The sequence below is a fragment of the Paroedura picta genome, chromosome 2 (assembly GCF_049243985.1).
Source record: "Paroedura picta isolate Pp20150507F chromosome 2, Ppicta_v3.0, whole genome shotgun sequence".
NCBI lineage: Eukaryota > Metazoa > Chordata > Lepidosauria > Squamata > Gekkonidae > Paroedura > Paroedura picta.
The window spans coordinates 62,807,542-62,831,860 of NC_135370.1; the positions used below are offsets into that span (position 1 = coordinate 62,807,542).

Consider the following 24,319-nt stretch of genomic DNA (forward strand, 5'->3'; position numbering starts at 1 on the left):
AAATAGCAATGTAGAATACAGTATATGTTGTTAATACAGAGAATAATAAGATTTCCAGGTTTAGATTAAATGCTTAACATTAAACATAGAACAATATAAGCTTTCAGTCTTCTATAGCTTCTCCTTATCCTTGGTTCTGATTCATCTACAAAACAATTTATGCTTGGCCCATTCTAAGAACCATCCTGACAGATATATTTTCAGATTTAAGTTGAAAGCTTAACATTAAACATTTTCTACAAGTCAGTGTAGGCTTTAGTCCTAGGACAATACACTAATAGAAGAAAGAAAAAATAAGGGGGGAGAACCCCATTTTACATTTTCAGCACTAATGATTATATTACCTATATGCCTACAAAAGAAAAGAGACAAAAAAAAACAAGAGAGAAAGAGACACTGCTTCCCCTTTTTCATAAAAATGGAAATATAGAATACAGTATAACATTAAACATAAAACAATATGAGCTTTCGGTCTTCTTAAGGGGGTCTCATCTCGAGGCTTGCTACATCTTGTCGTTCCCGTAAAATTATATTCTGTCCCATTGGCCTTTGGCATAGAAAGTGCAGTTGTACTCTTTCCCGCAGAGTATGCATCGATAAATCTTGAGGCCGTTGCACCTCCTGGACTCCAGTGTCATTACAATTTTTTCCCCAGAGAGATCCTTTAAATCGGTTACTTTCACTGCAGATCCATATTTCTTTTGATTGATTTTTGTACACTGTTGCTTTGAGATGGCTGTATGTCTTTTTAGAAAGGGTGTCCTTATCTGGGCTGCAGAACTCCGGCATCCCATTTTCCGTCTCCAGAATTTCAGATTTCTCTTCTACTGTTGGTTTTCCACCTTGTTTAGAGCTGTCATCAGCCACTGTTATTGATCCATTATTCCTGTTAAAGACGTCTTCCTTGGCATCTTGGATCTCCTTGAAGATATGAATTTCAGATTTCTCTTCTGCTGTTGGTTTTCCACCTTGTTTAAAGCTGTCATCAGTCACTGTTATTGATCCATCATTCCTATTGAAGACTTCTTCCTTGCCATCTTGGATCTCCTTGGAGATATTTTTGATCAATCCATCTAAAAATACTTTGTAATCTTGGGTTTGTATCTCTATTAGATGAGCCAATCTTTTTAACATAGACATGATTTTGACTTTAAAAAAAACCGGCCTCAAACAATTTTACAAGTGGCCAGTAGAGGTCCTCTGTTTTATCCTCTAATGTTCCGGCACAGGCATGTGACGTATTGAAGTCAGTTAAGGCAGAGATTCACGTACTGGCACAGAGTTCTCGTGAGATTTTCCCATTCACAGCTCTTATCTTCGAAAACCAAAACAATTACAATAAGAGCTTTTGCCAATTAATTCGAGTTGATTTGAGTCCTTCTTCTGCTTAGTTAGGAGAATTAGCCTGCCTCTTAACGAGGTGGCTTCAGGCAGAGCAGAGTAAGAGGAGGGGGGAAACAAAGGGCTTTGATGCAGGAAGAGAGACGAAGAAAAAAAAAAGCGAGAGATACTTGCAGTAAATGATGTTTTGGAACTCAGCCGATGTCCTCCCCTCAGTTCAAAGCGTTCATTTGTAGTAAATCATCATGTAGGGTTGAAGCAGATACTTTAAGATTAAAGAGAGAAAAGAAAGTCCGAGGTAGAAAATGGCAGTCGTCCTCTGGACCTGGAACGCTGACAGCCTATAATCCAGGGAGATATACTCCCTAAAGGATTGGAGACGGCCCCAAGAACTTCCTGGGTAGAAAGGTGAGGTGGGGTTTGCGTACCCCTCCTCTTTTCTGCCAATTGCTTGCACAATTGACCCCTGTCAGGCTTCAGAGATAGCAGAGCAGATGCCCTGCCACCCTCTCAGGACGACATCTTTAGCCACACCCTACATCCTCCATTTTAAAGTGCTAGTTGGTGAATTCCAAAAAGTGGATTCATCAACATATGTAGCGCTCCCTACTGGAGAGCAACCAGCAGGCCACCATGTATGCAGGTTATTTCCGCCTCCAATGTCCTGCCATCACACCTGCCTCTTTCTCCCTTCTCCTAGGGACAGGAGTTGTTTTTATTTAAGTGAACTGCCTGGAGCAACAATAGGCATTCAGACATGCAGGCAAAGGCAAAAAAAAAAAAAAATTCCCCCTCAAAGTGGTAGCACAAAGCATGCCTCTCTAAGCTTCCCCTCCAATCAGGAATGAGAGTTATTTTTAAAAGAAGCAAGACTCATGATTCCATAAGCGGTGGCAATAAAGAAGCACTATTCATCTATGATTAGATGCATAGATGTTTCAACAGAGAACTATTGATAAAAAAAATAGTGGGTATTGTGGGCCCTTTAAAGCATGAAAAAAGGGGATTTGGCTGCCAGACTTGAGTGACAGGCGGAAGAGAGTCACGTATAAATTGCATTGCTCTCGTCCACCATTTCCAGCAGCACTCGTGGAGGAGGAGAAGTGCAAGATGGTGGCAAAGAGCGAGACAGCAAAAAAGGTGTAAAAAAAAACACGTCACTCAGCTGGCGTTAACGCTGTTTTTATCAGTGTGCGGAAATGCCCTAACAATGGATTTTTCATGGTTGGGAATAGCTTCAAAATACCTTACCAGTATTTTCCAGGTATTTTTAAAGGCAGATATAGTTCAGAGAATCAGGCTGGCTACCAGTATAGCTGCTCCTGAATAAAGCCATTTTCCCCAGCTTTTGGGGGGTATATTTGGCTATACCAAGTAGGTGGTGGAGGAGAGGTTTAAAGGGCTACAGTTAGCCCTCAACTAAGTAACTACCTTACTTTCCCCATCCATTTCCCAGGGAACAGGAGGGAGGAAGGAACAGTGCAAATTGGCAAATAGGGTTACAGGTGAGGAGCAATGCTGTTCCATAGCCAATCACAGAAATGTTCTTTTTTGAAATTCTTCTGTTCGTGGCCAAAGAGCATAAAAGTTGAGCTAGACTCCATTGCTGAGAGAGGTTTGGAGAGTGTGCACAGGCTTTGGCTTCAGCTGCTGACTCCTGCTGTCCAAAATACTCTTCTGTTGACTTCAGATCAGATCCCACCTGACTTTTTGGACAAGAGTGAAGGCAGTGACTGATCTGACTTAACATTTTTTTAAAAGTTTTGTTATTTTACTATTAGTGGTTATTTGGGCTGAGGAGGGTGGTGAGACCAAGAGCCTCAGGCCTTTTTGTTGTTGTTGTTGTTGCTCCCTTTGGTTTTATTATGAGCTTGACATCAGTCCTGTTGAGCTGGCGTTTACCACAATGGAACTGGGTTGTGCTGCTTCGCACTATTCCACTGGTTCTGCTGGCCTTGCAACCCCCTGCTGCTCATTTGGATTGTGATTCTGTGCTTGACATCAGTCCTGTTCAGCTGACATTTGTCACAATGATACTGGGTTCTGCTGCTGAGTGGATTCTGCTGTTAGGTACTAGAGCATTGCACTGGTTTCGCTGTCCTTGCAGAATGCCCCCCTTTGTTTCTACTTCAGAAATTCTTAGATTTGACCTTAGTCTTGTTGCGTTTTGGCACTGCACAGTTGCTGTGGATTTGCTGGGCATATTGCACTGGCTGCGAAAGTTGGACCATAAGGAAGGCCGAGCGTCAAAGAATTGAGGCTTTTGAACTCTGGTGCTGGAGAAGACTCTTGCGAGTCCCTTGGACTGCAAGGCGAACAAACCGGTCAGTCCTAGAGGAGATCAACCCTGACTGCTCTTTAGAAGGCCAGATCCTGAAGATGAAACTCAAATACTTTGGCCACCTCATGAGAAGGAAGGACTCCCTGGAGAAGAGCCTAATGCTGGGAGCGATCGAGGGCAAAAGAAGAAGGGGACGACAGAGAATGAGGTGGCTGGATGGAGTCACTGAAGCAGTAGGTGCAAACTTAAATGGACTCCGGGGAATGGTAGAGGACAGGAAGGCCTGGAGGATCATTGTCCATGGGGTCGCGATGGGTCGGACACGACTTCGCACATAACAACAACAATTGCACTGGTTCTGAGGCTGGCCTTACACAAATTCCCCTATACAAATAGACACACACACACACACACTTCACTTTCAACCATAGAGATTATCTCAGACATTCATCTTGCTATTTCCCCCCTATTGGAAACAATGGATGATCGGGGCACCTTCTTTGGGTGGCCATAGAATTTGAACCCCTTCAGCCAATATTTTTGGAGAGGCTCCAGCAGCTTTTTTGCATGTTTAGTGTTTCTACTTCAACCCTTCTCCACAACCACTGAATATGCTTCAGGACAGGTTTGCCATTGATTTTTAGGGTATAATGGACCTGAAAAAATGTGATTTCCAAATATTACTGAATACAAATACTATACTGGTATTGGAATTTAGGAATATCGAGAAATATCAGTATATCTGAAACTAGGCACACCCCAAGTTGCCATTTGCTTTTGTGCAAAGCACAACCAGGAAATAAGAGTATTGGAGTGAAAACTTCAGTCCCCTAGATTCGTAAAACTAAGGCATCATTAAGACTGTTCGAGCATTCATTGGACTAGGATCTGAGAGACCTTTGCTATTATGCTTGCTGGATAATTTTGGGTTAGTCCCCTTCTTTCACCTTCACAGGGCTTTTATGAAGGTAACAAGAAGGCAGACCCATGTATGTTTTGAAGCCCTTGGAGGGATAAAAATGGAATGGGTAGAACAGGGAGAATCAAAGCATTTGGAAATTTAAGTTAAATTTTGCCATTTGGGAAAACATACTACAAAGCAAATTTGTTTTGGAAAGTTTAAATCCATTTTAAAGCATCATTTAAACATACAAAACAACAACAGCAACCTCCCAGAAAACAGCAGTCAAGAGTTTGCTTTCTTTTCTGTGGAGAGGTGGTTGTACAAAGTGCTGCAGATGTCACACATGGTTTAAAAAACAGATTGGGGCAGAATTACTCTTCATCAGCACTGCATGAAATGTTGTTTGGAAAGCAATGACAATTGTATAGCTGTAATTATTGTTTTTGTAATTATGCTTTAAAGAAACTCGTGTCCTCCAAAACAATTGAAAAATTAAAAAAGAACAGCAATTAAAGATATGAAGTACTGGCACTTGAGAACCAGAATAAGAATAGAATTAGCAATTCCTTTTAAGGAATTTGTTCTCATTAAATGATTTGGTTTATTTTTGACAACCTCAGTGAAAAGCACTTCCTCCTGAGCTGTGAATGGAATGTTAAGTGGCGCTTTCAGATGCAGGCATGTGGGTAACTAAAATGATATGCAAAGCTTGACACAATCAGCTGTTTGTTTTCACTAGTACAGTAAGTCGACTTATCAAAACACGTTGTTGTAACTGGTAGCGAAGCTATTTTCAAAGTAGTTGTTTATTCTCTCAGTGGAAGATTATGTTTCTCTTTTTCCACCCTGCCTTTTCCTTGTACAATTTATCTGTTAGCAGTTTGGTTATCTAGCAAAAAGGTTAGTTTGGTTTTGTGGTGGCTGGATGGATTTTGAAATACATTGCATTAAGTTCATTTTTGAGCTGCATAATGCTTTTTTAACAAGGGGACAAAATTTAGGATACCCGATTGTCTTAGAAAATATGAATAACCCCCCCCCTGAACAAATAATGTACTTTCCTACCAGCTTCATGAAGACAGAAGTAACAGTAAAGATACCAGGCAAGAAAATATAATTTTGCCCCTATATATTCATTTCACTTTCACTTTCAGTTCAAAAGTGGGCTACAATTAACCCCAACACTATCATATATTCATTGCAATTCATTAAGCTAAAATTAATTAAAAATTGAGAGGTACACGTAACTGAATAGGGCAGTTGACCTCATTAAGGTTAAAGGGTAAAGTAATCCCTTTTCATCAGCTTCTTTTGGTCACTTTGACTCACTTCTTTCTTAAAGGAATTGTAATTATTAGGGAATATGAAAATTTAGAAGATGAGTATGATGACAATTAAATGATCCCTGAATAATGGTGCTAATTTAACACCACTTGCAATTTCCACGTAAAAACAGTTCCCCTGGGAAGTGTGGACTACTCTAAGCAATAAACTGTTCGGCACCTCCTCAATATTGTCTCTTGCTTGCCTCTTGCCCCTACCTATAATTGTACTGCAAGCTTCCAACACTGCCAGAACTGGTTGAAAGGATGAACAATGTTGATAGATTCAGGCAAATTTTAAAGCTTATACCGGGTATTAAACGTAAAGGTGCCACTCAACTCAAACTTTGTTCCACCGATCAATTAGTTAAGTGGTCAGAGCAGCTTTAATGGTAAATGTGTGTGGGGGAGGGGGTGGACTGTCCATGCAAGCCTACACAAAATTACACCCTTCTAAGTTCATTGACGTCAGATTAAAGATTGTATTGTAGGAAGCAATATTTTAGAGGTGTTGTGGCATTCAGCATCATCTTCTATGCTAGAACCTGGATTTGTGTCTCATTTGGGCAAGTCAATGTAATAAATGTTTTAATATATTTGCAGTTCTTTCTAGTAGGTGCCTATATAGAATTAAACTTTTTAAGCTGAAGCTTCTAGTTAATGTAATTAAAAGAGGGGGAAATAAGGATATAGTCTTTGTTAGAATGCTCACATTGATTATCAGATCAAAAGGTGTACAATACAAGTGTTTGAACTTCAAACTGATTTAAGAGCTTAATACTATAATCTTTTGTCCACTTGCTTGGGATAAGCCTCACTGAACTTGGTGGGACAATTTCAAATAAGCACAGATAGTATTTGAATTGAAAGTTGTTACCTTTTGATACTGCATGAAAAGGAAATTACCTGTGAATGTAAGCCAAAGGGGGGGAGGGTGGTCATTTCAGTGGTCATCCTGCACAAGTGCAGTCAACATTTACAAAGAAGCAGCTGTTTCTATCTAAGATAATTTGTAACTTTAAATCCTTTGGAACAAGTTTCTTAAAGTACATTTGATTTAGAAGCATTTGATCAATTTTTCTCCTTAATTTTAAAACACAAAAAAATAAATATTGATTTTATCCATTGGATATATAGGATTGTTTTCCAGTTATTTGGAGGCTTTTAGGCTTGTATGTCTTTTTCTGTTTGATGATCTATCTCCATAAGTGCACTTTCCTGAAATAAAACTCTGTTCAGGCTTGCTTCCAGTTGGTAAGTGGAATCTCGTATCTGCTGCTCTGCTCCATTTCCTGAAAGCGGTACAGTTTTTGTAAGAAAATTGCAGCTAAGTGGAGTGTTTTCCATGGGATTGCATTACTCAGTTAATAGTTTATACCTTGCTGCTCAGAACAAATTAAAATTTATGCTTTCATGTTGTTAATTAGTAGTGTCCACCAGGATGTTTTTGTCCCTCTGAAATAACCACATTAAAATGGTTTTTGAACAACTTCCGTTCACTTCAGTGATTTTGTACAAGAGAGTTGCTTAGTGGATTGTGATCCATGTCACTTACAGTGCCAGACTAAGGAGATCTACTCAAAATCCTGCTCAGGTTTGTTCAGTGGGGTTTACTCCTTGGAAGGTGTTTTTATGGGTTGCACAGTTAGTTTCCAAATATTTTAGAGTTTAAGATGAACTCTAAATATTTATTTGGAAGGAATTATATCTTTGACATATATTGCGTTTCAGATGTTTAGTAAAGTAGGCCAGAGAATTATCTTCATATTTTAGACAGGAATGAAGCTGAGAAAGCTGTTTGTTCCTGAAAGCCACCTAATGCATTCATGGCTGAAGCGAATCTTGGACAACTCAGACTCTTAGCCATGCTATACAAACTTCATTGTGGAAGCCCCCTTGGTTTCTGTTGAATGTATTTCTCCAACAGGTGAAGCCCCATCAGCTGTAATAAAAGTAGACGAAAAAAGTTTCAAGCTGGCAATGGCACCAACACCAGCTTGGGAGTTTTTTCTTCGACTGAATATATTTCTCTGGCAAGCATTCTTGTGGCATTAATCAAGAAACACTCCAGTTTTTCTCTGTTTCTTTTTTCTTTTAGGTCTCCTTGGTGGGATTTTTGTTCTTAATTGGTTTGTACATTTCATCTCTAGCATCCTGTATGGGAGGTCTCTATGGAGCACCCCGAATTCTTCAATGTATTGCTCAAGAGAAAGTGATACCAATTCTTGCATTCCTTGGACAAGGGGTTAGTAAATAAGAAATGAAGATTTACTTGCATTCTCCCCACATTTTCTCAGATATATATATCTTTAGTTTGCCCTGGCCAGGATGGCCCAGCCTAGCCTCATCTCCTCAGATCTTGGAAGCTCAGCAGAGTTGCTGTTAGTTAGTGCTTGGATAGTATGAAGTTCAAGTTTGCAATGTAGAGGCAGGCTGTGACAAGCCACCTCTGAATGTCCCTTGCTTTGACAACCCCACAAGTTGTCAGCACCTTAAACACACATCTTTGGCTTTTCTGTTTATATTGTCAAACCAATAAAGAAGATAAGAAAGGATGTTTTGTATCCCTCTCTGTAATACACAAAGGATTTTAAAAGTGGCTCACAATGGCCTACCTTTCCTCTACCCACAACAGACACCTTGTGAGGTAGGTGAGACTGAGAACACTGTGATTGGCCCAAGGTCATCCAGTTGGCTGCATGTGGAGGAGACAGATTAGAGGCCACTGCTCTTAACTGCTATACCAAGATGGCTTTCCAGAAATATCAGAACCTAAAACAATTTTTAATTCCTAGTCATTATTCAGTGCTAAATATTGGAATAATCTAAATGCTGGGTAGAAAAATTTATAATATCCCTTGTCCATAACATTCATTAGAGTAGACTGTCAGTTCATCTAGTCCCTTTAAGCACATCCTTCTTTGGCTGCCATAAACCTGCTTCCCATGTCTCGACCTTCTGTACCCCCTCTTTGCTAGTTAATATTCAGGGAGTTTTGTTGAGTGTCATGTGTCCTGCTTTTGAAGAACAAAGTCTTGCTACAACCTTCTCTTCAGTAGAACAGAAGCTCTGTGTAGAGAATGGGTTGCTATTAAGCTTCTAAATCTGATACGGTTTGTGATTCTTGTGGAAGCCATTAACCCTCCCTTCCTCTGACCTTCCCTGGCTGTGCTTCAGCTTCCCACGCAGTTCAACAGGTCAAACTGTACAAAACATATATTAAGATATACAGAACATTATGTGAAACAATTCTAGGTCAGATTATTGCCAATATGTAACAAACATGAATATATATTTTTATCTTAACATAGAAAGGGCCGAACAAAACTCCAGTGGCAGCGATCTGCTTAACGAGCCTTATCACCATGGCATTCATTTTCATTGGCCAAGTGAACATCCTCGCTCCAATAGTCACCATAAACTTCATGCTTACATATATTGTGGTGGATTACTCCTATTTCTCTGTCTCCATGAGCTATAACCTTCAACAGAACTCCAAAAGATTATGCAGACAGGACTCCAAGGTTATGCTGAACTGTTCTCGGCCTTTAATACGGGACAAACCTTCCTGCTATGGGTCAGGTGGAATAATTCAAAGTAGATCAAATGGCACATTGCTGGAATTCACAAAAGACATGGACCAACTTTTTAGACCTCTCAGTAATGAGCCAGGCTCTAGTAATCAGACAGAGGGGAAAGACTCAGATACTAGCCAATCAGTTAAGCAGAGAAAGCACAAGAAAGCAGCCAAACAACTGTTACAAGACAGCTTTCTGTTGGATCTGGACAACAACACTGCTGCTGCTCAGGATCTCTGCAGAGACGCCCTGGAATCCAATGACAAAAATATGCAGGACTTTTCAGAAACAAGTAATCAGGGACAAGAAGGTGCCTCTCCATTTGCAACTATGGAAGCCAAGCAGAAGCTCAGCCAAGATGGAAACCACCATTTTAATGAGACGCAAAATACAGCCAGTCAGAAAACAGAAGGTAAACAGATTTAGAAACACATATATTTTTAAAGAAAAAAACATATAATCTTGCCTGTTCTCTTGTAGATGAGGCTAGAGACCTGCTTTATGTGGTCATATCAAAGGCAGTATTTTTATATGAGCATAAAGTTTATTTTAATGGTTCACAGGAGATTCTGATGAAATTTCCCTACAATATATGAGCTCAAATTTAATTCACTGCAGCAAGATTTATTGCTTACAATATTCCAGCCAGTGATCTTGCATATGCACCCTGCATATATGCAGCATTTATTTTTAATTTTGGCACAGTGGGGAATAGCTGGCGAATATACTGAACAGCAAGCTAAAGTTATGCCCATGCTCTAACAGCAGAAAGAACTGTGATCTTCACCTCATAATACTCACTATGATTTAGGAGGGGAATTTGCTCATATTGCATGCCTGGATAACTCCTCTTTAAAAGTTTGCTTATGATAAAATTGTGGCATAGTAAGGAACCAAGCCCTGATCTGGATAGCCGGGCTGGACCAATGCTGTCAGATCTCAGAAACTAAGCAGACTTGGCTCTGGTCAATATTTGGAAAGAAGACCACCAAGGAATATTGGTCATGACAAACAGGCCAGCAATGGCAGACCACTTCTGAACATCTTTTCCCTTGAAAACCCCATGGCAGACTTTCTTGACTTTTTACCATTGAGATACCCCTGAAACATTCTTCAGGCTTTGAATGTACCACAAATGGCACAAATGTGCAGAATATGCTTGGGAAGCATAGCTGTATTCATGCCCACGAGGGCCCATCCGCTTCCCACCCCTTCCAGACTGTCATTGGCCATTTTGAGAGGGGGAACATGACCATATATGGTCATATCACTCTATAAATGTTTAACAAATTATGAAAATATATTCTAAATTTACTCCCACCCATTTGGGAAACCTTTCCAGGGCCATCAAGAAACCCCAGGATTTTACAAATCTGTGGTTGAGAAAGCCTGTCCCTTGGGATCGCCATAAGTCAGTTGTGAATGACAGCTAGAACAAACAAACAAAAGGAATTAAAGGAACTTTCAGTAGCTCGTATAGAGTAAGATTGCTTCTTATCTAAGGGCAGTATATAAATACAATAAATAAAGCACACATAGGAGACTAAGGGTGCTTTCACACACACTAAATAACATTTTTGACCTTCTTTCAGTGCACTTTGTGACTGGATTTTGCTGTGTGAAATGGCCAAATCCACTTGCAGGTGGTTACTGGAGTGGATTTAAACTGCATTATTTAGCATCTGTGAAAGTGTCCAATGTTACAACCTGGCTGTTGACAAATTTCACATAATACATTTTGAAAATTGAAATTTTGCGATCAAAATATATGATGGAAATCTAAATTATTTATATACATTTACTTATTTAGCATATTGTTTGCTTCTTTTATCCATATTATCAGATATTGTGTTTTTTAAGGGGGGAATCATTTAGCAAGAAAGATGGTGATAGCAAAGATTGCGATGGGTAAAACGGGGTTGAAAATCTACTAGAGTAACAAAATTAGGATACTGTGGCATAGGTGGAATTAATTTTGAAAGGTTCAATGGCACAAAAACACTGGTGGTGGTTCAGGCATATCCATACAGAACACATATCTTGCTGAACAATATCAGACTGAGAATCTATCTATGTTATGGTTTATTCTCATTACTTTGTCCCTTTTATTCTACAGATTTAAATGTAAAACAACAAAGTCCAGAATTAGAAATTCAGAAAATGCCAGAGTCCTTCTACTCCAGATTCTGTAACCACTGGGCATCTCTAGTTGGTGTGAGTCATGCTGCTGATTTCAAATGTTTATTTATTCCTATATGAAACACCCAAGATGGCCTTAGGATAGTAAGTAATGAAGAGAAACCTTTAACAACATATTGCCATTACAGAAACACACTTCAGGCTCCATGGAAAAGTTCTATTATACAATGCAGCAGGGTTTCTGGATGAGGAACACCTGTCTTGAAGTTGGTAGCTGGGAAACCAAGTAGGAAAAATGGGATTACAAAAGGCAGAGTAGTCTAGGATGAGATCATGCCAGGATACTTTGCTGTTCTTCGAAATAAGAAGCTTATTGTAGATATAGAGATTTTGTATTTATTTTGAACCCACCATTCCATATGAGGCCTAAGGGGATGGGCAACACCAGAACTGGAGGGCTCACTTCCCAGCAGTCCACCCACGTCACCAAGGATGCTCCTGCATCACCCTTGACACTGGTGGGGCATGAGAGGGGCCACCCTCAGATTCCCCCAATTCGCTCCTTAGTGGAGCAGAAGTGGTCAGGAACTGGAATGGCTGTCTTTCCTCTCTGGGCTGTCATTCCAGACCTAGAGGAATCAAGGAGCTGAATCCTGTGGGTCCCCAGGGCAAGAGTGTGCAAATAATCAGACATTTTCTTTAAATATGTATAATTTTTGTTTATTCGAATTTTAGAATAATAATTATTATTAGAGCTTAGAATAATTTGTTAGTTAGAATGTATTAAATATGGAGCAGCAGCCTAAAACGAGCAACACAAATCAAGAAAGCTAGCTTTCCACCTGAAACTCAGAAATCTGGGTCAGGTGTTACATCCTTATGCTCTTGGATATGATGATGTCAGCCATTCAGTTGAGTTCAACTCTTGGCAATCCCACGGCTCAGCTGTTGCCACGATTTCTGATCTTGCACCACTTCTTTTAGTTGTGTAATGTTCTGGCTGGTGTCCATTTTGATCATGTCTAACCACTGTGTTCTTTGTCAGCCTGGTTTCCTTTTTCCACTGACCAATCCTAGCACAATTGTTTTCTTAGCCAATGTGAGTGAGCCAGAGTTTTGTGATTTTGCCTACCAGTGATATAGCAGACTTTATGTGCTGTAGAATTTCCTTGTTTGTGACTTTTACTGTCCATGAAACCCACAGAAGCCTTCTCCAACACAAGAGTTCAAACAAATCGATTCTTCTCTTGTTCTTGGATATGCAGACCACTGTTCAAATGTCCAAACTACATTACTGTAGCAAAACCATAGAAGTGAGCCATAGAAAATCTTAACTAGTATATTCCCCATCAAACACCAAGCCAATTAGTTTTAGGCCAATTAGGACCCTTGCTTACTGGAACCCTTCAAAAGATTACATATTCCCTCTAACTCACCCCCTCCCATTCATAGATACCAGGTTTCCCAATTATCTTGCGCAAAATGATGTCCTTAAAGGCAATAAGGGAGCCTATCTTGCAAAATGAAACTAGTCTAACATTAATTGCCAAAATTGCCAAATTAATTGCCAAAAGCAGTCTGAGAATATAAATAATTTTCTTCCCCTGGGAAAGTCAGTTTATGGTTGGCATCTCAAGACTAATCAGAGAGAAATTCTTCCAAGAACAGTTTTGATCTAATATATTACTTAGGAGTAGCAACAGTTAATGTGTCACAGAATAATCCTAACTATTTTAATCTTTTTGAATAGGCAGTGGGATCCCTTGCCATTATGTTTGTCATTCAGTGGATCTACACCCTTGTCAATTTAGGGCTAGCAATTATTCTGTATTTTTACATTGGACAAGTTAGTCCAGGATTACCACCTGGTAAGTATTTTCAGTTCAAGGTATTATAACTTCTTCAGATTTTATTGACATATGCTAAATGTTACTATATCCAAAACAATTTAATTTAAATATTTACACATAGCCTGCCATGTCCAAAACTATTTTGGGGAGACGACAGAAATAATTTTATTTGTTTGTTTGTTTATTTATTTATTGAATTTGTTAACCAGCCCTTTCTCTTTGGACTCAGGGTGGGGTATATCAGAATATAACATACAAAAAGTAAAACATATATAAATGCAGTATACAATAAAAAATTAAAATCTAAGGCATCTAAAAACAGGAATAGTACAATCTGCACAGGACAGGCTTTTAAAAACTGCCAAGAACAGTATGCAGGATCAGATTAGGGAATCATAAATAGAAAATTATTTATTAATATTTAAGCATTTATATTCTGTTTTTCCTGATGGTTACAGGTGGCTTACAATAATAGTTAAAAAAAATTTCTATTGAAATCAAAAATAAAATGGAGAACTCCAAAATTTTCCTCCCTCCCTGTCTTAAACGATGCCAGCCATTCAACCCCCCCTCAAAAGCTCTTGAAGATCTCCAAGGAGGGGGCCCCTTCTCAGCCTTTTATGGAGCCCATTCCAAAGAATTATAACTGTGATGAAAAAAGGTCTCTGGTCTATGTGAAACAAGCTGCCCTAAGTGGTGGGATAGCCAATGGAGGCTGCCTGACAGCCTTAGCTAGTGCACAAGGACACAGGGCAGGAGACAAACCTTCAAACATGTAAGTCCCAGGTTGTGAAAGGTTTCATTAACAGCACCTTGAATTAAACTCAGTGGCAGCCACTGTAGCTGTTTCAGAATTGCCAACTCAGGGTTAGCCCCTGGTAATAGGCACACTGCTGCATTCTGGACCAGTATTCTTAAAGGGTAACTCCACGTAGAGCACATTGCAGTACTGGATCAGCTGAAAAGAACATACAGTTTCCATAAAAGCAGAATAAAACTTAGCCAGACTAAAACCTGGTGAAACTAAATACAGCTAGATCCTCAACATTCTGCTACTTTACCCTTAATCTGATAAACCCAAAGCTTTGTTTTTGGGAAGTCCTCCAATAAGTAGGAGTTTTGTAACTAGGCTGGAGGATGGAATTCACTGAGAACTTCCCTGCATGCTTTCTTGATATCTGAACTAAGAGCTTTAAAAAGAATTTTTCTTCATTTTAAGAGAAATAGAATACAGAAGAGGGAGAAAAATATTTGTTACATTAAAAATTCTATCACTCCATCGAGGAAACTACAGTGAATAGAATTTCAATAATTAGATAATTAAATTTAAATATTTAAAACTGGAAGCAGGAGGCTGTTTGATTTAAGGATTAAACAAATGACATATGTGAGAAAGGTAAACAAAGAACATAATTCTCAAGGTAAATGTCACTAAAGAGACTAGGACGATGATTAGTTATTTGTATTAATTCAGTATGTAGTATTAAATGTATTCAGAGATGAGCAGTGCAATTCTAAATAAAGTTACACTCTTTTACAACAGTTGCAGTTCATCACTTCTTAAATTGCAAACGCATAATGGCATGAATAGAAGTGTGGACATTGTTTTTGTATTGCCATGGAAATGAACACTAACAGCAGAGACAAGCTAATAGAATTTTTTAAGGTTGCTGGCAGTCATTTTACCAAAATGTATTAGGAATAATTAATCTACACTTTAAAGAATTATAAGGAACTTTGGGTGTTAAGATATTCTGGCTATTGTCTTTCCAGTTTTTATATCTAATTCTTAACATGGCCAAACCTGTGAATACTTAAATATGAAGACTGGAGTTATGAACAGACTTGATAGATATTTCTGCAAAAGCAGGCTTGCAGAAAAGTCTGAAATCTTTTTAATGTGGGGCAGTGGTGGTGGTGTTAAGCCCTGCAAAAACAAAAGAAGCAGCACCTGTAGCTTTAAAAAGAAAATGCTCTCTCCGTGGCCCTTACTAGTGTTGCCAGTTGAAAGACTTGATTTCTGCCAGGAAAAGGGGCAGTGGGGGGGGGGGGGAGGCAGCCTTTTCTTGGACTGTTTTGGCTGTTGAGGGAGGACACATTGAGACAAGGGTGTAAACTGCATGGAGCTTTTATTCCAATCCCAGGTCAATTCAGCCCCTGCTGTCTACACAGAATGCGATTTCCGTTTTGATTTTGGCCAGTTTAAATTTTCCTTCTGCAGCAAGAAGGATTGATCCAGTGTGACCCTACTTTTATTGTGCGATATCTTAGAGTGCTTTTAATGCTCAATATTTTAAGAATCAAATTGAGAAAGCAGGCTGTTTTGAATCTGGGCTTTGCTCCATGGTAGAGAACCCCCGATTGTCCAAAGCTGCTCATGTGACAAGTTTGCCTTAAAGGAGAAGCCCCTAATTTCTCTCAACTTCTGTCGGTCTTGGATTTTTTTCTCCCTCCTCTGCCTTCTTCGATCCTCTGCCCCCCCTCTCCAAGAAATGTAAGAGGCTCCCTGCTTGGCTCCTCTCCCCCCCCTTCAAGAAAAGAAAGAAAGAGGCTTGGCTCCCCCTCCCTTCTGAACTACCCTAACCACATGCAGAACACTTTCTTGTTTCAATGGGGAGAGGGAGGGGGAAGAGGAAGACTCGAGTTCAAATCGATCTGAATTCAACAGGATTGACAATGGAATAAACAAAGTAAGTGCAGACTCTGCCCTGGTCTTATAGCTTCAACATAGTTTAGTGTATTACTAACAATGAATAGTTGCTCTCAATTTTTTAACTGTATTTATATGAATGGCTGTCAACTGCCCTGAGACAGCAGGCACAACAGGGGCAATCTATGAGTGCAAATAATAAGTAATAAATCGTTTGAACTGGTTTTATTGGTATTTTAATTAACAATTAACTGTGATTTTACAGCACTTTATATGTTTTTTGTATATGAACGACTCCGAGCACGCTCTGTAGGGGGAGGAACAACAATATAGGGGGTGAGAGGAAAATCCACAAGGCATTGTGGGTTTTTCATCTTTTTGACTATTTTTTCAAGATTTCATAGCACTTTTACAAGTGTTTTAGAGTAATTATATCTAATATTTATTTATATATAGTCTATATTGATCTTTTCAGTAATGATTCAAAAGTTTAATTTAGAAGGTAAATCTTAGATCCCATTCCCACCACTGTTAAAATTATACTTGGAATTACTTTGGATTATTCAGGATCAATGTGGGATTAAAAAAAATATTTTAGGCTAATTTTAGATTATGTATTAAACTAACAATTAATGTTCTTCTTCTAAAGGTGCTGCAGCTAATTTCAGTTTTTTCAAGTGGATGAAATTACTTTGGATTAATACCTGCAGGTTGGTATCAGTAACTAGGAGAGCCAGTTTGGTGTAGCCAGTTTGGTGTAGTGGTTAGGAGTGCGGACTTCTAATCTGGCATGCCGGGTTCGATTCTGCACTCCCCCACATGCAGCCAGCTGGGTGACCTTGGGCTCGCCATGGCATTGATAAAACTGTTCTGACCGGGCAGTGATATCAGGGCTCTCTCAGCCTCACCCACCCCACAGGGTGTCTGTTGTGGGGAGAGGAATGGGAAGGCGACTGTAAGCCGCTTTGAGCCTCCTTCGGGTAGGGAAAAGCGGCATATAAGAACCAACTCTTCTTCTTCTTCTTCTAGGAAAAGATGCACTCTATTTGTGTAGTCCATTTAAGATTGTTATGTAGACCCTACAAAAAGAGGACCACCCTTTCCCCACTGCATAAGGTTCCACTTTTAGCACACCTTGAGACATCACAGTATAAGCTTTACCTTAGATTCTTGAGGTGCAGCTTCAATGACACACTGGAACATTGAGAGAGGTTTAAAGAAATAAAGTTTACTTGCACATATACATCAATGTATCATGGTCTCTGATTTGGCCACAAGCTTATATATGTTACAGAGAACAGTCATTACATGCTGTTTGCAAAATGGAGAACTCACACAGGCAGAGTGAGAGACACAAACACTGAGAAAGAACAAAGCCTTTGCTTCTCTTCCTATCCCAAGAGAAAAGAGGGCATTCCCATCTGAAACAAGAGCATTGATGACTCATCTGCAAACTATGCAAGGAATGCCTTTTGGCATTAACTGCAGCTATCAGATGTCTCTGCTGAGCACATGAACAGGACATTACAGTTTGCAACAACCAGTCCTTCAGAGTAGGCCTGTTCCAAATAACTTGCTGATTATATTCTAACAGCAGGGATTCCCCAGAGCTCCCAGCCTTTCCCCTACATCCTGCCTTAATGGACTTGACCATATCCGGTCTGGTTCCAGGGCTTCTGAAAACCTGAAAAATATTTCAGGGGCTTCTCCACATTCAAAATATTGGGGGGGGGGGGGGGGACAACGCCACAAAGTTTTATCCAAATGCCCAAGTGTCCCTTGGCAACCAAGTGCATCCTCCTGGCCCAGCAGAACAGCAGCAGGAAACTGAGAACAATAATAACAAAAAGGAAAGGCAGAAATGAAGATGAAGCCTTGGAAAGACTCAGCCATAACTTGCTAATCCACAACAGACATTCTGGTGGTGCAGCTGGCTTTTCAGCTTAAAATATTGCCACAAATAAGGTCTGAAAAAGTTGGAAAGATGATAAGGAAACACGCTGGGATGCTGCAAAGTGGTAAGAATATCAGCTGAATTTTCTGTAAAAAGTGCCTAATGGCTAGAATGGAAGTAGCCTGAAACCACAACGTAATATGAAAATAAACCAAATCCACTTCTGGAATGCTTTTTATAAATTGAAGAATAGGCACATGAATATTTATATTGATGAAGTGTTTTACTGGCTTGTAGTCCCATATGAATTTCAGAGTAGTCTCTCAATCTCCCTTATATTTATATCAGCCTTCTAAGATGGCCTGGGCAGCTCCCCAGTGTGTAGTACAAGCCTCAGTTGAGATTGTGGCTGCTGCAGTTTATTTACTGACAATGCAGCCAAGTTGTCACAATCTGAAGATAAATGCAGTAACGCTTGCCTGGTTTCCAGTTCTGCAGTGGCCATAGAGATGGGCTAAAAGGCATGTAAGGAGAGGTTGCTAGCAAATGGCCTTTTACCCTGCCATCCATCAGGAATAATGTTTCTGGGATTTTGGCCAGGACTACAGATGTGGTCATGATATATGTCTAGCACTTTACCCTACCTGATCAAATACACAAAGGGCTTTTTTGTTTTCTTTTCCTTGTCCCTTGCATCTCTTATTTCTAGACTCTGTCTTGTTTTCTCAACGTTGCATAAATGTACCACTTATCAACTAGCATTTTTCCCCAGGATGACCAACTGCAAAGGCACACAGGCTCCTGTAACTTTTTCCCCCCTGTAATTTTTATCAGGTACATAATTTTTCAGTTTGGCATGAGATACACATGCTAGTAGTCCCTCAAATCAAGGGCTTATGATGAAATAATTCTTCCTTCCTTTCTTCCTATACTTTCTGTCCTAAGAGTCTTTCCATATGATCAGTTGATAATTGAAGTTGCAAAAATAAATATGTGAAGCTGTTTTGCCTCAAGGAAGTATTTCTTTTTCAAAGTATTGAATTTTTCTAACTTGGATATACAAGAGCATTTCTGTGGATGATTTCTACCTGTAGAGTGCAACCTTCTCATTTCCCTCCTCTCACTGCAGTCCAAAATGTCCCCTGAAATGCTTCTCCTTGGAGACAGGGAACCCCAAGAAATAATCTTTCCAGGGAACATTTTGTGCTTCCATACTATGATCTAGAAAAACACTCTGGTGGATACAAGCCTTTGTGTGCAAATTATTATTGCTATGAAAATGCAGCTAAACAAGCCAAGCTAGCAAAACCCCTCTGATGGGTGAAGATGGAGAAACTCAGACAGAGGTTAGAGAGAAAGCAGAAAGGCTCAGTACCTATTTTGCCTCTGTGTTTTCCCAGAAGAATATGGACTCATATCTGGGTGGTAGTAGGCAAAGTGTACTGTTTAAGTGGCAGGTTGACACAGACAGAGATGTTGTTGAGAGGCACCTGGCTGCCTTGGACAAGTTCAAATCCCCTGTGCATCCAAGAGCACTCAACACATTTTCTGGACTAGAACCCTAGTCCACCATTTTTAGGACTTCTTGGAGGACTCGTTTAGGTGCCAGAAGACTGGAGGAGAGTGAACGTTATCCCAAAAAAGGGAGAGATGACTCACGAAACTAGGGGCCAATGAAACTGACTTCAATTGCAAGGAAGATAATGGAGCAGATTTTAAAGGGGATGATCTGCTATCATCTAGAGAATAATTTGTTGATCCAGGCAGTCAACATGGATTTCTCTCCAGCATATCCTGCCAGGCCAACCTAGTTTCCTTCTTTGACTGAGTAGTAGGCTTGTTAGATCGTGGAAACTCAGTGGATGTTGTTTACCTAGATTTCAGTAAGGCTTTTGTCAAGGTTCCCCATTGAAGTCCTGATGGGTAAACTGAAGGACTGTAGATTCCTCATTAAATTTGCAGATGGGAGGAATAGTGAACATCCCAGAAGATATAGAGTTCAACAAGATCTGAACATGCTGGAAAAGTGGGCAAATGAGAACAAGATGCAATTTCAGGGCTCTCTCAGCCTTACCTACCTCACAGGGCATCTATTGTGGGGAGAGGAAAGGGCCACTTTGACACTCCTTCAGGTAGAGAAAAGCAGCATATAAGAACCAACTCTTCTTCTTAAATAAGGAAAAGTGTAGAGTTCTACGTCTGGGTCTCAAAAGTGAGAAACATTCATACTGGATGGGAGATACACTTCTGGGTAGCAGTGTGAACATGATCTTGGGGTACTTGTGGACTGTAAGCTAAATATGAGCAGACAGTGTGATGCAGTGGTGAAGACTGTATCAACAGAGGCATTACATCAAAATCATGAGATGTCATAGTCCCATTGTATACTGCATTGGTCAGAACCCTACCTGAAGTCATTTTGTAGGCCTCACTTCAAAAAGGATGTGGGCAAGGTTGAGAGTGTTCAGAGAACTATGAGAATGATCCATGGCCTGGGGGCTGAGCCCCATGAGGAAAGGCTGTTGGACTTGGGAATGTTCAGCCTGGAGAAGGTTGAGAGAAGACATGATGGCTTTCTTTAAGTATCTGAAAGGTTGCCACTTAGAGGGTGACAGGGAAAGGTTCCTGTTGGCAGCAGAGGAGAGGACCTGTAGTAAGGGGCTTAAACTACATGGAGAATGATATCAGCTATATATCAGGAATAAAAATTTTACAGCAGTGGAATCAGCTGCCTAAGGAGGTGGTGAGCTCCCCCTCACTGACAGTCTTCAAGCAGCAGCTGGACAGATGCTTATCCTGGATGCTTTAGGTTGATCTTGCATTAAGCAGAGGTTTGGACTAGAGGGCCTGTCTGGCCCCTTCCAACTCTCATTCTATGGAAGGAACCTGGAGTGCAGTCAGAAACAATAGTGACATGAGTATTACATGCATTGATAAAAAAAATCAGCTGCACCTCCAACATCAGTGCTCCAAACTGTAGAAGCTCCTCGTTAGTAATATTTCTGGCAATGGTGCTTGAAGAATGTGGGCACACTGGCCTTGCTGTGCTGGTCACTTGGAAAATACATTTTAGGTGGAAGGGCTTCAGCGGAAGGACTGTTTTTTGTTTTCATTTTACCCTTGGGTAGAAATCAGCTGCCAAGTTGGACAATGTCTTTGCAGCAATTCAAGGCTTTAATGGCCAATTCTCTGCACACTAGTAAGGAATACTTGGGTAAGAACGATGCTGCAAAATACCTGTGAATATAGATGAGGTTGGTTCTAAATATATTCAACTCAGCATAAAGAGGCCTCATTAAAAACTGTATTGAAGCAGTGCCTAGAGTCTTTTTGCATTCAGTAGGAAAACCCTGGAAATGCATGATAAGGTTTATGTATTCTTTTTTCTCTGCTCACTGGATTGTTGCCTGCTAACTTTGGAAAATGCCAAGAAGGAGGCACCGGACTAATTTTAAATCTTTTTTATTCTTTCATCCAAAAAGTGTACATATAACTAAAAATAAATGTTCACCTGGTTTTATAGGACTGGAAAGTTCTGAAGCCATTCAGAAATAATTGGGATAAGCAAATGTATGCGTGGAGAAGAAACCTTTACCAGCAATTAAAAGTAAAATCTAGTATAAAGATTTTGGTGAAGTTTGATCAAAATTTGCAATCCTAAGGAAAAGTTTGCATTCTTTCTTAAAGGAAAGGAAAAGTTTGCATTCTTTCTTTGTACATAGTAGTATAGATTCCATTTCTACTTGGTTTTGTTTTCGCAGTTCAGAGTACAGCTGCAAATGTATTGGGAAACAATGGGGCATCTGAAGGTTCTGTGTTCTTTTGTCTTTTAGGGGAAAGCCATCTCTGGAGGAGCGGTTTGTTGTGACACCGTCCTTTGCAACAGTTGGCATGGAGACCACTCAGCTCACTGAAGAGAATACAGATTTTGCCTCCCGAGACCGCTACCACCATTCCTCTGTTATCACCAGAGAAGAGTTTGTTAATCAGTTCCAACAAGAAAGAAACATGCCATTCAGCCCACCAGCCAATTAAAAGCACTGACCACAGACACACCGCCTGATTAAATGGTTTGCCCTTTCACAATGGATTTTAATGAATGCTGGAACTTCCAATTAAGCAAAGGCCAGGTTTGCAGCCTTGTTCTCTTCAAAGAAAGAAATGTATGGCCTTTGGGGGCCACTGGAACTATTTTTTCACAATTAACTGTACAACTGTTTTGTTAATATATAGCATCATGTTATAAAATCACTATTTGTGTTGTAAATTGTTCACATGACACCTTTTATTCTATCAACATCAAACACTGGGCTTGATAGAAGATACAGAACAAATGACAGAAACATGGAGTAGAGAGTTGACATTTGGTCACACAATTTTGTAACTGTCTAAAAGACTTTAAATTTCCATGTGCAACCTTTTCTTACTCATCTGGTATGAAGTAACTTGCCCATACCAGATACATTCCAAGATGCTTCCCTGATTAGTTTTGAGCCCTCTTAAGCTTTAACTGATGCTTAAAGATGTATGATTTGAAGAAGAAAAGTTGGTTCTTATATGCCGCTTTTCTCTAAACGAAGGAGTCTCAAAGTGATTTACAGTCGCCTTCCCCTTCCTCTCCCCACAACAGACGCTCTGTGAGGTGGATGAGGCTGAGAGAGCCCTGATATCACTGCTTGGTCAGAACAGTTTTATCAGTGCCATGGCGAGCCCAAGGTCGCCCAGCAGGAATCAAACCCAGCTCTCCTTGAGTGTAGTAGCACCTTAGAGAACAACAAGAGTTTCAGTGTGCAAGCTTTTGAGAGTCAAAGCTTCCTTCATCAGACACAGTAGAGTAGGTCTTGAATTTTTTGTGCAGTTGATAGATTTCCACTCCATGCAGATGAATGTGGGGCCTTCCATGAAAATTGTTTCCAAGGGTAGCCATGTCGGTTAGATCTGTGTCCATTAGCAGCTTGGAGACTAATGAGAGTGTCAGGGTGTCAGGTGCTACAGACTCAAATCTGACTCTCCTGCAGACCATCATGGCTACCCTCTTTAAGATAGCTTCCATCTTAATTGCTTATACAAGGGGATGTGGCCACAGATTTTTTTAATAATTTAACAGATTGTATTTTAAAATTGAAACTAATTTTCAAAGACTGGTTATATTTAATTATTGTATTTTTACTCTTGTTGTAAGCCACCTTGAGCCCACTGGGGAATGGCAGGATAAAAATGTAAACATAAATAAATATGTGTCTTTACCTACATGGGTGCTGCTGCCTGTGCAGTTAGTCCTACACTATTTTGAATAGGATGTCAATTATGTCTGAAGTCCATTGCATGTGGCATATAAAGGTAGTATCGAGACTGCTAGGCAGGGTATCAGATGGCCAGAAGGCACATCTATACTAGCCATTTAGGCTGAAATTGCTATTATTTATTCCGTCACAGAACACAGATATTAGCGATCCATTGCATTCCAGTGTTTCCTTTCTTGTGCCTTTCTTTGGTTCATGGTTCAGCTTTTTAGAAGCTGAAACACAATTGTAGTGTTTTCTTTTCCAGTACAGACAGTCTTATTTATGTGCTGTATTTATATCCTACCTTTCTCTGCAATGGTGAGCCAAAGCAGCTTACATCTTTTTCCTCTAATCTGTTTTATCTTTGCAAAACCTCTGTGATGTAGGCTAGACTGAGATTGTGTGACTGGCACATGGTGACCTAGCAAGCTTCCAAGGCAGAATGGAGAGTCAAATGTGAGTTTCCCAGATTCTAATCCAACACTTTTTAACACTATACCATGGTTGCTTTGAAAGCAGTATTCAGGTTTCTCCTTGATACCATCTCTCTACATTTACCTCAGTCTCTTCTGTGTCTAACTTCCACATTTTTCCTGATTAATACTGAAAAGTTGATTGAAGAATTTGTACATGTTCGAGTGTTAAGTCCATTGTTATGGTTATTAAAAGAAGTTGCACATTGTGGAATGTTGATATTTATTGGAAAGCTTGGCTGTTTGATGCCTGGAAGGGTCAGCCTCCTTTGGCCTGAAAGAGCATTAACATTTTTTGCAGAAGCCCTGCCTGGAGTGAGTGGAGGCATGACGTACCCAGTCATGGAGGACTTCACCCCACTGAAGAAGCCTGAAGGTAAGCCAATGTTTTGTTCATCTCATTCCTGTACTAAGTTTTATGTTATATTGATTTGCTTCACTTATAGTCCACTTTTCTCACGGAAAACTGAGCAAATAATCCAATAAAACAAGACAAGAGAGTTTACAAGTACCTATTAAAACAGTACAGATAAAGTTCACACAATCCCCCTCACATACATACTATTTCCTTCCCGCAAAAGATGCCTGTTCTTCCTGTTCCA

The 24,319-nt window shown here is 39.9% G+C and overlaps 1 protein-coding gene across 6 annotated transcripts in view; it reads left to right on the forward strand.

Annotated features, from left to right (window-relative positions):
- SLC12A8 (solute carrier family 12 member 8) overlaps positions 1-23,942 on the forward strand; it is an 81,995-nt gene extending 58,053 nt beyond the window's left edge. For 5 of the 6 annotated variants that reach the window (XM_077320347.1, XM_077320349.1, XM_077320346.1 and 2 more), the window contains exons 9-14: positions 7,947-8,093; positions 9,160-9,838; positions 11,543-11,640; positions 13,316-13,433; positions 16,715-16,775; positions 21,793-23,942. In XM_077320347.1, coding sequence (XP_077176462.1) covers positions 7,947-8,093; positions 9,160-9,838; positions 11,543-11,640; positions 13,316-13,433; positions 16,715-16,775; positions 21,793-21,994 — 1,305 coding nt within the window. In that variant the 3' untranslated portion in view covers positions 21,995-23,942. The other variant, XM_077320352.1, reaches the window with a different exon arrangement.
- The last annotated feature ends 377 nt before the right edge of the window (positions 23,943-24,319 follow it).